Source organism: Triturus cristatus, chromosome 3_2, assembly GCF_964204655.1.
Source record: "Triturus cristatus chromosome 3_2, aTriCri1.1, whole genome shotgun sequence".
Classification (NCBI taxonomy): domain Eukaryota; kingdom Metazoa; phylum Chordata; class Amphibia; order Caudata; family Salamandridae; genus Triturus; species Triturus cristatus.
Window position 1 is genome coordinate 225,819,040 of NC_140584.1, and position 16,405 is coordinate 225,835,444.

At 44.7% G+C, this 16,405-nt stretch overlaps 1 protein-coding gene across 1 annotated transcript in view; it reads right to left on the reverse strand.

The window, feature by feature from the left end:
- The window catches only part of LOC146857060 (von Willebrand factor D and EGF domain-containing protein-like), a 1,714,722-nt gene that overhangs the window by 814,261 nt on the left and 884,056 nt on the right, over nt 1–16,405 (reverse strand). Inside the window, 1 exon segment of the mRNA XM_085647013.1 lies at nt 9,940–10,213. Within this exon segment, the coding sequence (XP_085503139.1) occupies nt 9,940–10,213 (274 nt within the window).

The following is a 16,405-nucleotide window of genomic DNA, read 5'->3' on the forward strand; positions in this document are numbered from 1 at the left end:
GTCACCCGGAACGTCCTTGACTCTTTGACCTACCCAGTTTATCCTCCTTGCGAATAATATCTCGCTTCTGCACTGGTTCGGGAGGGGTTTGTTACAGTTTAACCAGTGCATACATTTGTTTTTTAAGTCGGGAAAAGCCTCCCTTGATCCATGATTCAGGGTGGGAACACCTGCGAGAACCACCACATATGGCACAGATTCAGGTGGGAGATCCAGGCATGGTAGTTTGGGATCGAGGGGATACCCTGACTGCTTATGAAAAGTAAAGTCAGGTTCTCTTAACTCATGCGGTGGATTGTCAATGGCATGACTCGCCCCACTCCTTAAATTCCCTGCAGAGATTGATGGAATAGGGCCATTGGAGACTGCTTGGATGTCGTTGGCCAGACCCTTACCCTGCAAAGTAAGTTGTTCCGTTGTATCTGTCAATGCATTAAGTAGATTAGGAGCAGAGCAAGTAGACTCGGCTACATTTTCTTTAGTTCCCCCCCTATCCCATGTCCCCTTAGCCCCGGACAATACAGCAACCAACGATTCTAAATTAGAAAGTCTATTTTCCATAGAGTCAAGTCTGTTACAAATGGGGCGACAGGTCGCAATAAGTAGCTGTTCCATTCTTAGCCAATAATCTTTATTCGGTGCTGGTCCCGTCAGGCCCTCAGAACCTCCAACCGTCAGGTCTACGTTAACCACGGGGTCAGATTTTCCAGTGTTTGCCAGTTTTTGAATTTTAGATCTTTTATTGGGCAACACTGTTCCGCCCCGCTTACGTTTCACGACCTGTTCTGTCAATTTGGCATCGGTAGCATCAATACGTATTGGTAGGCCGGATCTAGTTGTTCCTACAGAGTTCATAGGTGTGGGAGAATCAGGACCAGTGGAGTCACCTCGTTCAGATAAATTACAGACATTACTATTTGCCATTACAGCAACATTCTCGTTTTCTCTCAAAAACAATGAATTAGTGTTGTAGGCTGGAGTAGGCAAGTTTGTAACTACAGGTGACTTTGCTAGAGCAATATTGCCCAGTGAGGAGCGTTTAGTAAACACTTGGTCGAGGGAGAGTCTTTTCTCAGTTAGCTCAATTTCCTTCTGTAAGACTGACGCGGCCCTCGTGATAAAATTGTCCAGGGTTCCAGCCACTCCAGGCCCATAGAGAGACTTCCGGCCCTTCTTCGTGCCAGCAGTGGCCATTGCCTGCTTTTGCGAAATACTGTAGGGGTGATCAGATAAATGTGTGCCTGATAAGCCTCCGACACACTAGGACTCGGCAGTCAATCCAAAATGGAACAAACGATAACCTCACTCACATAGTGCTCACCTGGGGAGCCAAGAGATGTGCCCCATCCCGGCCTCTGTCGGTCTCTGACGGGCTCAGACGGGCCGGCCCTTGGCCCGGGCTTCGCCCCGGGATGCGCCCCGCACGCGTCCCGCTCATGCGAGAACAGGTAAGGGTTAAATAGGGATGGGGATGAGCCGGGAAGAGGAGCCAGGTGCGGGAGGTGAGTGATCAACAAAGCACCCTGGTCCTCGCAGTCCCGTGTATGAGGAATTGTACAATAAAATCCCCGTGCGTTTTAAAATTGAGTTCGTCGCCAAGCGGAGGTCACATCTGCAATGAGGGCCCAGCCGCTGCGTACAGCAAAGTCCAGAGCCTACGAGCGGCACCTTTAGCTATACATTCTGTCACTTGGAGCCCTGAAGCTACATTGGCAGAAACAGAACTACAAGTACCACACTGCACAGGGGACGAGCCGGGCCAGATAAACTACTCAGGCATGGTTAACTGGGGATCTCTGTATTGATCTCGATGCTCATCAGCTGATCTGGCAGCCGACCCCTTTCCTTTTCATTCTCCAGTTTTCATTCGTCATTTTATTAACCCTTTGTTGTTCCTCTCATAAGAAGCCCAATTTGATAGTAGCTATGAGTGGACCCCGTTGCGACGCCCGTTCTCTGTCTAACTCTGCAACTCCATACGGGAGTCCGTTAAAGCATATACTAAGATATTGCTACGTTTTTCAACTACATTTCAGAACCGATCACAATACCAAATTAGAAATTCATATTTTGCAAAATATGCTATGCCTAAACTACTATTCTTTGCAGATTGAAAGTACCCTGTAATTGGAACCCTTTCCCCATACTGATTTCTCACAGCTTCCATAACGACCAGGTTTCAAACACTCTACTGTACCAGTAAATCAAAAGTTAATACATTTTATAAACAAGTCATACCAGTCCAACTTTAGCAGGTGTGGTTGACTGTGTGAAAATGTAATCATATCCACAGACTGTAACTTGTGTCAAATTGATCTACAGCCATTCAGAGATTAACTTACTTTAGTAATGAAATCACTACCCATTTTAATTATCACATTGTTTACACCACCCAATCATATATATCCATTTGTTCAAGGAGACCACTCCTCCATTTTAACTTCCTTTCATTCTACCAACTGTCACATTCACCAGCAACCTTCTCCTGTGTGCTACTGCTATGCTCTGTCTACTGTGCCAGAGTCTGCTAGAAAGGAACTTGAGTTTACCTAATGTGAATATTACATGGATTGGCCAGAGAGGGTTAAAGAGGCAGCAATTGTTGCCTTTGGTTGAGAGTATTACAGATTGCCAACATCCAGACATCATAATTGTGCACTGTGGTGCCAATGACCTAGGCACTGTTCCTGGTCTTGGTTTGGAAATAGCAATGAAGGAGACCTTTGGAAGTGGATTGACAAAGCCAGAAACATGTTAAAAAAGCTATATTCCTCAGAGAACATAAAATTGGCTCTATCTACAATGAATTTATAGAAGTGATAAAGGTCACTTTACAGATGAAGGCAACAGGGTTTTTCTCAGTAAACATACTCACAATAAACATGAAGGTTCTGTTTAGAGATACCCCATTGCCCAACCCTAAATAATATTCATTTTAAATCCTTTAAAAAAATATATTTTCCAGAGTTGTGACCCAATCATGGATCCACAAAGCACAACAACACATTTAAGAATTCTACACATTTAAGAATTCTAACTATTATTTTCATTCTATATATGTTACAAAGAGTTTGCAAGTGTCTAAGTGTGTGTATAAGTGGATGCCTAAGTCTGAGTAGATCTGCGAGTACATATATATCAGTTCTTTAGTGAATGTGTGAGTGGGGGCAAGAGTGTCTAAGTTGATCTTAGACTGCCTGCATCAGTGTCGGAGTGGCTCTGTGAGTGGATGCATGAGTCTCTGAGTATGTCTGTGAGTGGATGCATGAGGCTGAGTGGGTCTGCGAGTGGGTGTGTGAGTCTCTAAGTTGGTCTGTGAGTGTGTGTATAAGAATCTAAGTTGGTCTGTGAGTGGGTGTGTGAGTCTGAGTGGGTCTGTGAGTAGGTGTGTAAGTGTCTGAATGGGTCTGTGAGTGGTTGTGAGAGTGTCTAGGTGGGTCAGTGAATGGGTATGTGAGTGTCGGAGTGGGCCTGTGAGTGGATGCATGAGTTAATGAGTGGATCTGTGAGTGGATGTATGATTGTCTCAGTGTGGCTGTGAGTGGGTATGTAAGTCTCTGAGTGAATTTGTAAGTGTCTAATTGGGTCTGTGATTGGATGTGTGAGTGTCTGAGTGGGTCTGTGAGTGGGTCTGTGAGTGGGGGCATGAGTCTCTGAGTGGGTCTGTAAGTGTGTATATGTGTCACAGTGTTGCTGTGAGTAGGTGCCTGAGTATCTGAGGGGATCTGTGAGTGGATGCATGAATGAATAAGTGGGACAGTGAATGGGTGCATGAGTGTCTGATTGGGTTTGTGAATGGGTGCATGAGTTTCTGAGTAGGTCTCTGAGTGTGTGTATGAGTGTCTGAGTGGTTCTGTGAGTACATTCATTAGTCTCTGAGTAGGTCTTTGAGTGGGTGCATGAGCTTCTGAGTTGGTTTCTTAGTGGGTGCATGAGTGTGTGACTGGGTCTGTGAGTGGACGCATGAGTCTGAGGGGGTCTGTGAGTGGATGCATGGGTGTCTGAGTGGGTCTGTGAGTGAGTGCATGAGTTTCTGAGTAGTTCTGGGTGTGGATGCATGACTTTTTCTGTGGGTCTGTGAGTGGGGTGTGTGTATCTCTGAATGGGTATGTCAGTAAGTGCAATTATCTGAGTGGGTTAGTGAGTGTGTGAATGAGTCTCTAGTGGTTTGGATGGGTGCATAAGTCTCTGAGTGGGTCTATGAGTAGGCAAATCAGTCTCTGTGGGGGTGTATAAGTGAATGTATAACTCTATGAGTGGGTCTGTGGGTAGACACATGACTGTCTCTGTGGGTTACTCAGTGGATGCTTGAGTGTGTGAGTAGGTATCTAAGTCAAGGCATAAGTCTCTGAGTGGGTCTCTGGCTAGCAGTAAGACTTTGAGTGGGTCTCTGAGTTCATATATGACTCTGTGACTGAATGTCTACATATCTTTTTGTCAAGGTTCATGACTTTGCCATGCCCTTACATAGGGGCTGCAATTAACCATGTGATGGAGTCGCGGCTCTCTCTACGTGGAAAGAATCAGTTTATGCCATTTTCTAACTCATAAAGAGTGCTTCACAAACTCCTACAAAGTACCCCTACCCTGGCCCCTTCTATACATGTTAACGTTCTTTTTTGACCACTAGGGCACAGCACCGGTTTACAAACTGGGCGGCACAACTTTCTAGACCAGGGGTCTCCAAACTTTTCGGTAATCAGAGTTATTAATGCTTAATGAAAATTATCCCGAGCTACTAATATTATTAGTGTTGTAATAATAACCACATCAGGCAACATTATTTTGGTGGGCGCCCTATGCCATATTATCAGCAGTCACCTCAGTGCAGGGTTGCCAGAAATGATAACTTCAGTGCATCAGGCAGGGTTGCCAAAAGCAATGTAAAAAAGACTTAGTCAATTTAGAATGCTTTTATTTGGATAATACACAGCAGCAGTAGCTGCAACTTATGGAACTAAGGAAATAATATAATTGATAGGTTTTACCTAGTGCCACGTGATTTAGGGCATAAATATCAGCTCTATAAAAATGTTGGAATTTCAACCATTTTTCTCCAAACAGGCACACTTATCAATTTTGGTATACAGAGATTAATTCAGCCAACCAAAAGATTCAAATTTAGTACACTGAATTGCACTCAGAAGAGCTACTTAAAGGTACCTGGAGAGCTACTAGTAGCTCAAGAGCTATACGTTAGTGAAGTCTGCTCTAGACAGGTTGTGGTCGTGCAATCACAGTACATCTTATGGTGCGAGGGATCGCGAACCTCCGTATGAGCATTGCGGTCAAATCACATATTTATATATATACAAATTGTTTTTCTCTTAATATCGCAAAAACTACTGAACGGATTTACGCCAATTTACAAAAAGGTTGCTTCCTAGACCAACAGCTACCTTTCCAGTAGGGAGTTATTGTTAGGACATAGTTTCCATGGGAACAACGTTTTTTTCATTTGCCAAAAATTGCAAAATTTTCAAAACTAGTATGACACTGCAGCTGCTGTCTTGAAAGTTTCGGGGTAATCCATCAGGCGGGGGAAATAAAAAAAGGGGGATCCTATATATATATATTTGACAAATCTTTGGGGTGATTCGTGAGGCGGGGCTGAGAAAAAAGGCGGGTTTTCCCATGTTAATTTTTATAGGAATTACACCAAATTTGGCAAAAAGGTAGCTTTTGGTCCAGAAAGCGCCCTTTTTTAAATGGTGCAAATCCATTCAGTCGTTGCTGAGAAATTAAAAAAATAAAAATGTATATATCTGAGCACCGAGGAGGATTCGCGAACCCCCCGAGCACGAGCTTCATTCTAATTGGCTGCCAACATTCCATACCGGGAAGTGTTGGCAGCCATCTTGTGACAGTCAAAGATAAAAATCAAGAAAAGGGGGCAGGGTAGAAACACCCTGACCCCCTAGGCCTGCTCAGGGTGTCCCACAGGGACCACCAGGCCCGAAAAAAGAATTTAAAAAAAAGAAAGTCGGCAGAATGAGCGCTGGGTGTGTGAATCCTGCCGAGAATATTTTTTAAAACGAAGCGTGGTCTCCAAGCCCCCAAAAAAGCATTTCTTAAAAAACAAATCAGCTGAATTCGTGCAAGTTGCACGAATCTGGCCGTAAAAATTATAAAAAAACAAAGCACGGACTTCTGCGCTTCATTTTGTGTAACCCCCGGTTGGGCCAGGTCCCGGGGCAATGTGAAATTAATTAGCAGGGGCTCAGTTAATTAAATGTAGGGGGCACACAGCCCCCACATCCCTGGACCACCACCTCCCCGGGGCTTTGTTCAGAATCAAGTGGGGGCCTTGTGCCCCCCCCAGCCCCGGGGACCGCCACCTCCCTGGGTTTTTCATTAATTATTTGTGGGGGGCCTCACAGGCCCCCCCAAGTCCCAGGGACCACAACCTTCCTGGGGCTTTATTGACTATTGAGGGGGGCCTCGTGGGTACCCCAAGCCCTGGGGACTGCCACCTCCCTGGGGCTTTATTAAATAGGGTGGGGGGCCTCACAGCCCCCCCCAAGCTACGGGGACCGTTACCTCCCTGGGGCTATTTTCACAAATGGAGGGGGGCCGCGTTGCCCCCTTCCTAGAGCACTCGATGGCCCTGGGGACTGCCACCATCAGGGCCGGCTCCTGCCATGCCCCAGGGTGTCCACCCCGGGATCATTGCCATTTGCTATGGCACTTCTACCCTGTCATAGCAAACACTGATTTGCTTCTTGGAAGCGAGAGCAGGAAACCTGCTCTCGCTTCCAAGAAGCAAAGCAGAATTGCTTTTGGGCAAAGGGAGCTGCATGTTAGCAGCTCCCTTTGCCCAAAAGCAATGCCGGCTCCAGCAGGAGGCAGGGAGCCGGCTGGGACCGTGGGGGCATTGGGGCTCCCCCAACAGTCCCCAACGGTGAGGGCAGATCCCGGGGGATAGGGTCCCCGGGCCATAATTAGCCTCAGGAGGGGGGCCCCACGGCCCGCTTCTAAATAAAAAAAAGTAAAGGCTGGCCAGGCCCTGGGAGATGGGGTCCCCGGGGCTAGGCCCCGCCCCCCTTCTGAATATTTTTTTTTTTTAAAACAAAACAAAAATTAGGCAATGCCCTGGGGGATGGGGCCCCCGGGGCTAATAAAGGCCTCAGGAGGTGGGCCGCGTGGGCCCTCCTCCTTAAAAAGAAAAGGCCTGGGGATTGGGGTCCCCAGGGCCCCAAAAATAGTAAGAGAAGGGGCCACACAGCTCCCCTTCTAACAAAACAAAATAAAAAGAAAAGCCATCATTTCAGCGAAGCCCCCGCCCCCTCCCTGCACCTCCTTGTGTGTTCTGAATTGGGGGAATAAGTCCCCTTCAATCCTAAGGGTCCATAGGGGCCAACTCAACCACTTGTTACCTCCAGTAAGTACCACACAGTGGGATTGCTAACAGGTCTTCGGAGGCCATGGCCCACTTTCTCCACTACTCTGCAAACGCACCTCCTGTCACGCTACAGGTTGGGGGATGAAGTTCACTTTACTCCTGTGGGACTTTGGGGGCTAAGAAGCCCTCCTGGTACCTCCTGTAAGTCCTAGTTTCAAGTTTGAATCTGCCTCCACAGCCCCAAGGTCCACGATATCTGCTTTAAAATAATTGATAGCTCACTAAAGATGATAAGGCTGATAATAATCTGCATAAGTAATGACTATTCCTACTCATGAAGTATTGCAAGGTAAGGAATTGCCAATTGTTTACCTTGGCATATGCTTTTGTGTGCCTACAATAAATACATGCCTTGTGGGCTCATTGTTGTTCTATAAGTTTGTATTTCATTATACTGATACCCATGACACATATATTGTCTCTCAGTTGATTTGTTTAATATTTACTAAATGAACATGATGCTTTGTGAAATATAAAAACAATATGGATGGTGTAAACAAAAAAAAGGAATTTGGACATAAGATTTCTTGAATGCAAATGTGATCAAATACAAAATCATGTTGCAATTTAATGTACACTATGACAGTGATTTAATTAGGTCTTTCTAAAAAGAAAGAAAAGATTGTACATAGATGCCTGAGTACTGTGTTGTTGATGGGCCTGCAGAAGACATCATGATGTAACTCATTGGCCACATGAGATATATTTTTTTATCAGACTCGCCGTAAGCATTGTTGTCATCAATGATGTCATTGCAGATGTTGCAGTGATGTCATCAATGGTGTCATGGAACACGTCATGAGTGATTTAATAAGTGAAGTAATTAGCAGTTCATGGTGAGGGAGTGAGTTATTGTTACTTTAGGGCAGTTGACTGTAACTGGTGAATTTCAGTTTTTGTTAGGGGAAAATGAAATATTGTCACTGAACTTTTCACCTAACTATAGCATCACTTCAATCTTTGTTCTTTTCAGTAGCTTTCCATGGTTTCTTTTAATGTAGGGTAATATTTTAATTACCATACTTGAATTCAACACCCCTGTACACCGCACATGGCTGTATGAGGCGGCGTGTTGGCTGCAGGGCCTGACCACTCCGAATTCAGCTAAACTCCATTGCACACATGGCCTTCTGGCATGCGCAGCATGCAGTTATTCTTGCAGTCCTGTCACAATACCAAAATAAAAAAAGTAACCCTATTGAGCATAAGCAATAATAAAAACAATCACAAGAGGGCAGTACGCTCCAAGGGGCAGGGAAATACATGTCTGCTTCTACCCATTTTTAAAGCTCCCACCGGGTGGGAGCAGACATGCCTTCCCTGCCCACGCTCCTTTGAGAAGGGAAACTGTGTCTCTGGATGGACTCCTTGAGGTTGAGGGTTGCTCCTGGGGTTGAGGTCTGCAGGGCTATAACAGGCTTGAGGAGGAGTGCTGTGCACCCCCTTCCCTTATCAAAAAAATATCCCTGAGGTACGGGGTCCCCAGGGCCTTAATGGGCTTGGGGAGGGGGTCTGCATGCCCCCTCCTTTTTCTTTAAAGTGTTGCCCCATGGAATGGGGTCTCAGAGGCCTTAACATGCTGCCTTAACATGTGACTCCCCCCCCCTTTAATATGTAATTGGCCCAGGAGGGATGGGGTACAAGACTGGCTCGGGAAGGATAGTCCATATCATGCCTCCTACCCAAAATGAAAATAAAAATAATGGGGGCATCTTTAAAAAAAATCCTGATTTTGTTTTTAAAGTTTGGTCCCAATCTCCACACCCCGAAGGGTTAGGGGGAAGGGTATCCCTTGTATCGCTTTTCCTACTGTTTTCATGACCGGGCAATAACTTCCAGTAGTTGTGTAATGGCTGTTGCAACATTCTCTTTCATGTTGCGGCCAGCCAATCAGAGTGCTCACTCCTGTGGGAGTGTACTAGAAAGGGAGCTAGGAGGCCCAAGGGGAAAAAGCCCTCTAGGCCAATCAGAATGCTCTATTTTTTAGAATTGGAATTGAGGGATTATTGTGAGACTCCCCCAAACCCAATCATCCAGAGATACAAAAAATGTTGTTTCTTTGTTTCTCAAAAACTAGTGAATGGATTTACACCAAAGCACTGTTTTATAGAACAAGATTTAGCTTCCTGCCCAATTTGGCGCAATTCTGTTCAGCAGTTTTTGCATTATCACTTCCTAAAGTAGTCTATGGAAAATGCATGTGGACATTTGGTTCTGGGACCCCCTTTTTTCACGAGCCCCGTTTGACTAACCACCTTTAAACCTTCCAGAAAGGAGCTAAGTAGGGTGGAAATGTGATTTTTGCAAGCTTCGTGAACATTCACCAAATGGCGCCAAAGTTATAAGCAAACCAAAAAACGCCCTTCCTATGAAAATGCAGACATAACTATAACTACCAAACTGCATACTGTTCATCAGACGTCTCTTGCATCTTTATTAAGATGTCCCACATATCTGTATGGATAGAAACAGTGCATACTTATGCATCACCATTAGTTGAATCAGAGTTTCTAATGCAAAATAAAATTTGAACTTACAGTAATTTTTTTCCCATGATAAGAGGTTCTTATTTTTACTTGCTGCTTTGATGGTCCAACATTCCTTATTGAAAGGTGTGGTCTGGTCTCCTGTCGCTGTCCATTACACATGTCAAAAAAAACAATTTCATTTCCCTCTTTTGCAGCTACACCACAATTGCAGGATACTGCATGATGGCGGCTTCCACAGTTCCGTTGACGAACATGCACTTCCAATTCGCGGACTACACTCTTATAAAATACAAATGTTCCAGTTTTTCGGTTTTCATAAAACCTATAATAAAGCAAACAAAATACAAAATCTTCCTTAGGCAAAATCGAAGAAAATGACATCAAAAAACAATCATGCATTTAAACTTTGTCTAGCAGTAGCCAGATTGTGGTAATAGTCAGATGGACCAACACAGCAATCTATTACATAGTAATTACTTAGGGGCATATTTCTGATCCCCTTACGCCTCTTTAGCATCACTTGTTCTGACGCTCGGTGGGGAAAACCTTAAAATCATATCTATGAAGCAATGCAAAACCACTTTGCGTGGCTTTGAATGGCCTCATAGGCCTCATAGATATGGAGTAAGGCATGGAAGTGCAAATTGCTGCATTGCCTTACTCTGTGCTAGGGAGGAGTTCCATGAGCATTGCGGTAGGTGTTCCCACACAACACACAAATGGATGTTAATGCTTCCCCAGATTTATAAGACCATGTAAAAGTGTGGGATGTGCCAAAACCTTACAACTCCCAAGGTGAAGCGTAACATGGATAAATAAAGTTATCTCTCCTAGTTTATTCCTCTATACAAAATACAGACACATAGAAAGTGGAACACGCCTCAATGGATTGTTTTTTGTAAACATAAACACACTAAACTTAAAACTAAAATTAAACATAAACTTCAACTTAAAATTTGATTGTTTCTTCCTGCACTTAAACAATCCTGCCTAAAATACAACACAGGCATCCTTGCAATGGCACAACCCAAAAGAATTCTGTGCATTTCAATATTCAGTACATAATCTGGCTCAGTTAGAAAGACAACTTACAGACACTGGCATATCCTCAGAAATATAAGAAACCATTTGCACAGTAATAGGTAAACAACCACTCATTTACGTACCGAAAAAACCCATCACTGAAAGACTGAGAGGCATATTCACGAGGACCGGCGCTACCTATCGCAAACGCCAGTTAGCGGCAGTTTTTTTATCGCCCCCTATCCATGAAAACTATTGCCATGTTAGCGGTGTATTATCAAGCTGTCGCTACTTGGTGATAGTATCAGGGAACGGCGGTGAAAACTGCTGCTAACATCAGCGCGATGGCAATAGGAAACCCGGCGTTAGAGGGCCTTACCTAGCGATAAGCCCATTAGCGGCTACAAAACTGATGTTAGTCAGCCCAACGTGTGTTTTCTTGCCTCTAATGCAAAAAAATAGTCAACCTCCAATAGAAGTTAGGCATAAAAAACAATAACATGCAGAATGGAGCAGCCAGAGCCAAGTGCAGCACACATCAACAACCCCTTCATGCCAGCCAGGATGACGAGGATGAGAGCCTTGATACCTCGCTGGACCTGCGTCTGGAGCCTGGATGCCTCGCTAGACCTGCGTCTGGAGCCTGGATGCCTCGCTGGACCTGCGTCCGGAGCCTGGAGTGGGAAGTGGAGGAGCTGTGGAGTCAATGGGCCGTAGCAGTAGATATTGAGGCGCGACGATCGCCTGTACCTGGTGGTGAAGTCTGGCAGGTTGCATGGAGACACGTTGCTGACCTTTGTGAGAAGACCGCCTTGCGACCCTTGGAGCTATTAATGGTAGAGGCGCTCCTGCACACGAACATAGTGAGGTACGCATTGCATACTATGATCCACCACTACACCGGGGTGCATTGAAGGGATTACCAATGGTGTGTGCCGTCTCCCTGCATCACAGGCCGGATGATGTTGGGCAGGCCATACGCTGTGGAGGGTGAGGCCCCTGTGCTACGCCAAACCTGTGTGGCATGAGTGCTGCAACTTCATGCCAAAGGGGGCCCTACTGCAACTAGGTGGCAACTGTTGTACCCAGCGTAGTGAAATCACACCTGGCTGAGGCTCCTGCTGGCTGAGTCACAGATTTGGAGAGAGTGCAGTGGATTGCGAAACTGTGTCAATGTCCAGGTAAGGAGAAGGTGGAACACGTTGCACAGGAGGGCACAGGGGCGAGTCGTTCAGGCCTATCCCACGAAGATTACACACCCCCAGTGGTGGCTCTTCCGCTTTGGCGGAAGAGCATTGCCCCACTGCCTCAAGCAGTGCAAAAGAGGAACAATCATCACATGATGTAATCATGCTATGTATCCTCAGGAGGTGGGAGGGTGGGTAGGAGTGCTCCAAACACAGAGCAGGCATGGGTGGATTGGCATGCCCACTCAAGTGTGCAGAGACTGTTTTGTCGGCCCACTCAGGCCACCCAAAGCAGTCATGCATACTTCATTGTTCGCAATGCAGGCTGCATTACAGCCTGCATGGAGAACATGCCCACCCCTCTGGCCCCTGGCTGCATTACTTGTCCTGTTGCCAATTACCAATCCCACCGCCGCATCGCAGTGTTGTGATTGACTCAGGAGAGGGAGCATGGCTGCCTACTTCCTTTTCCTGGAATCAGATGCAGGAGAGCAGGAGCTATGAAGACACAGGACCCGGCTTCAAGGTAAGACTTCCTTCATTAAAAGTTTTACAACATCCGCTCATACACACATCCCCACATCCACGCCCCATCCAGTGTTCTTTCCAGCATTTACCACCTCACAGCTGTCCAGCCCCCCACCACTTCTCAATGGCAGCCGCTGTGCCCCCATGCACAATGGGCGTACCACTCGTGTGCCAAAGGCACATACATAGTTGCGATGCATCCCATAACATCTAATTCCATTCCAAAGCATATTAATACTAGGCACATTGCAACAGTAGAGTAGCGGAGACATAAATATCACTATTGCCACTTCAGTGAGTGCAACCCAAAACTAACCTTTGCAACCTGAACCCCAAACCCAACAGTGAACCCTGGAATACCATTTTGAGCCCCCAAAACACACCCAAAAATAATATTTTACCACCAAACAAAATCCAATTTTCATATTTTACCCTAAAATACAACCCAATTTTCATATTGTACCCCAAAACACCCCAATTTCCTGATTAGACATCTGAAAGCCATACCCACCCGAAAAACTTTTAATTACCCCATTACTGACCTCACAATGCGTTGTAATCAAATGTGATGTAAAGACACCGGCGTTGTCGGAGTTGCGTTGGTAACGATGTACTGCCTGTGTTGTAATGGTTATCTCCCCTGCCAAAGGCAACCCATAGGCTATGCCATTTGCTTCCGTCTGCCCCTAGACCACGGTCAACACCAAGGAGTCTTCCTCTTGGACACTCCACCACTACAACGTCAGTACCCTCCTCGCCATCAACCTTGGATGCCACCTCGGCTGCGAGGACCAATCTCTGCTCCGGACCAGACATCGCCATCACTTACGGTGGCAGTATCACCCGCAAGGAGCACCCGACCGTCAAGGAGGAGGCATTGCCATCACCTACAGAAGCACACTCCGACTGACCATGCACTCTAATGACCCAAGCGTGACCATGGACAACCTCAACTCCCAGAACTGTACCAAGCCCAAGTACATCCTCTGCGGCACCCTCATGTGCGGGCCCCCCAGGCCATGGCCCCCCATTCTCCAATACCATTGAAGGCCTCATTGCACCACAGGGTCTCCCATCCAACGACGACATCCTGCTTGGTGAACTCAAGTTCCATCTGGACAACCCCAGTGACCAGAACACCACCCCCTTCTGGGGAAGGTCCCCCACATCAGACGCAAGCAGCAAGTCACCTCAACAAGCAGGGATAGGCTCTCCCCATGCATTGATAGAGTTGCATCATGGTTGTGACACGACTGCAGCAATGTGTGACTTTAGCTCAGACATATAAGTCAGGATTCCTGATGTATCTGTCATTACTTGCATCATGGAGCGCTGCCCAGTGAATACAGCGTATCCATGCTGTCACAAGAAGGGCGTAGTGAGAAGTGTTGCAACGCTTTCTTGTCATAGTGCTGCAACACTTTTCATGACTGGGGCCCAGGAATGCACACTATCTTATTGATGGTGCGCATTCCTGCACTGTAGTTTTGTCGCAGGTCAGCGCTGCAACGTTGCTTGCAGAGCTGTCCAGCACCAAACCCTGCTGAGATGAGGCACCAAGTGTTATCCCCATTTTTAAGAACAGCTATTTCCTGGTCTTTAAGTAACTGGCTCTAACTGCAGTTAGAGACAGTTTTTTTGGTCTTCAGAACTTCAAGGATCCCCTTGTAAATATGGAGAAGTGGGGTTTGCTGCCATTTTTGCACGGGAACGCCTCTCCTGCATATAATTATCGCTAACAGAAGTGGCGATCTTTACAACGGATGTTTTCGCCTAAAAACTGTTGCTAACGGCTGTTAGCGACAGCTTGGTAATAGGGCGATAAAATTATCACAACATTAGCGGCAGAAAAGTGCCGCTGACACGGCGATAACTCCTTGAGAATATGCCCCTAAGTTGGTCCATAGTCATTTCCACTGTGAGAAAACTACATTGTGCCTCGTGTCACATCCAGGGTTTTTACAAATGTGGCTCCATTGCAGAGCTATCATCAAATACAGCACAAAAATTATTTAGGCTCGTGTACTGGGTTCCAAAACCAGCAGGAAAATTATATGCAAAACAGAATTTGCAATTCAATGGATGTGTAAAAAGATATATATAGGAAGTACCATCTTTCCTGTAAAAAAAACAGAATGCTAAGACACATTAGAGCAAATATTAACAAAAACTCCCACTACAGTATGGCCAAACATTTCATGTACAAGCACAATAGAACAATCGATTCCCATTGTATAAATGATGTAAATTGCCTGTCTCCGTTATTTTTGAATTCTGAACTTTTTGCACATCTCTGATTTTGATTTAGAGGGCTCTTTTTATACCTTAGAGCTGTTCTTTATACTAGAAAGTAAGATATCTGGATTTTTTTTTACTTATATTGGTTTCTGTTTTACTTGCTGTGTGGATTTTTATTCACTTGTAGGTAAACTTTTGGGAAGATGAGGAATCTTGGAAGAATTAATATTGAATCAAACAAACTGTTGTTATTCTGAAGACTGAGCCAAGAAAATGTTCCTCTATATTTTGCATCTATGAGAAATATCGTTACAGTTTGCCATATGCAATTTAATATCTACAAATAAATAACTTGTGGTTTTACAGTGAGCAACTTATAGCTGTAATGTTACCAAATAGGAACTTGGCTATAACAACAAGTGTTTTTATTTTTTATATAGCGCGAACTTGACCCGAACCCAATCAGAGCGCTTTACATAGCACCAGTTACGTTACATTAGGACACACATTCATTCTTTCTTAGGCACGGGAAGATTAAGTGATTTGCCCAGAATCACAGGATGTTCAGCTTCAATGCCGAGACTCGAACCCAGCTCCTTAGGCCCGCGGTCGAGCGCCCTAGCCGTTAGGCCAACTCCTCTCCCGTGCTGCAATATTAAAGTCCGTTTTCCATATTGCTTAGGCATTTCATCGATCACACTAGTATAACAACTGATATCCATGCCATTGGAAACATTTGACCGAAAAGTAAGATAAACAATTTTGATGTAAGTAAGAGAAACGACTGGTTATCCCCTTTATCTAATTGTTATGATTTAATGTCGAAAATCATTTTGTAACTGCCCCACTTTGTCGCACATATTTGAGGTTATTTACTCATACTCTCAAGTCCACTCTTACTTCCTTTGTTGGTTTAAATAATCTAATCTATCGAAATGTGTCATGTATATGAAAATAATAAATTAATTGACTTTCGATGGTATTTGGTTAAAAAATAAAACAAATTGAATTGCGTCTGTAAAATCGAAATTTCACCATCGAATTAATTGTATTTAAGACTGAACCCATTTCAAAATCTTCACTTGACATTTTCACTATTTGTGTTCTTATTTCACTTATGCCATTTCAATAACATATATTCTGATATATTCAAATTGCGATAGTACTTATTTATCTGCAAAATCGGACCATGAAATAATTATTATTTAATGCAAGTTTGTAACTTGACTTGTTCAAATCATTTCATGAGAGATGTGTATAGCCCATTGCTTTACATTCCATAATCGCAGTATACATTTTACATTTTACCTAAACACATTTCAGTTATTGAACTAATGTTATGTAGCTGTGATTTTATTTTAGTGATAAACTTTTCACAAATAAAGGATTCTCAATGACTTTGAGATAAATTAGAGGAGTAATGTGTTTGACTTAACAGATTCTGTCACATTCTAGCACTGCATATTTTGCATTCCTGTTGCCTTTTTTAATGTGGGCTCTCAATTTCATGTGCAGTTCTTGGAAAGTCACTGTTTGTG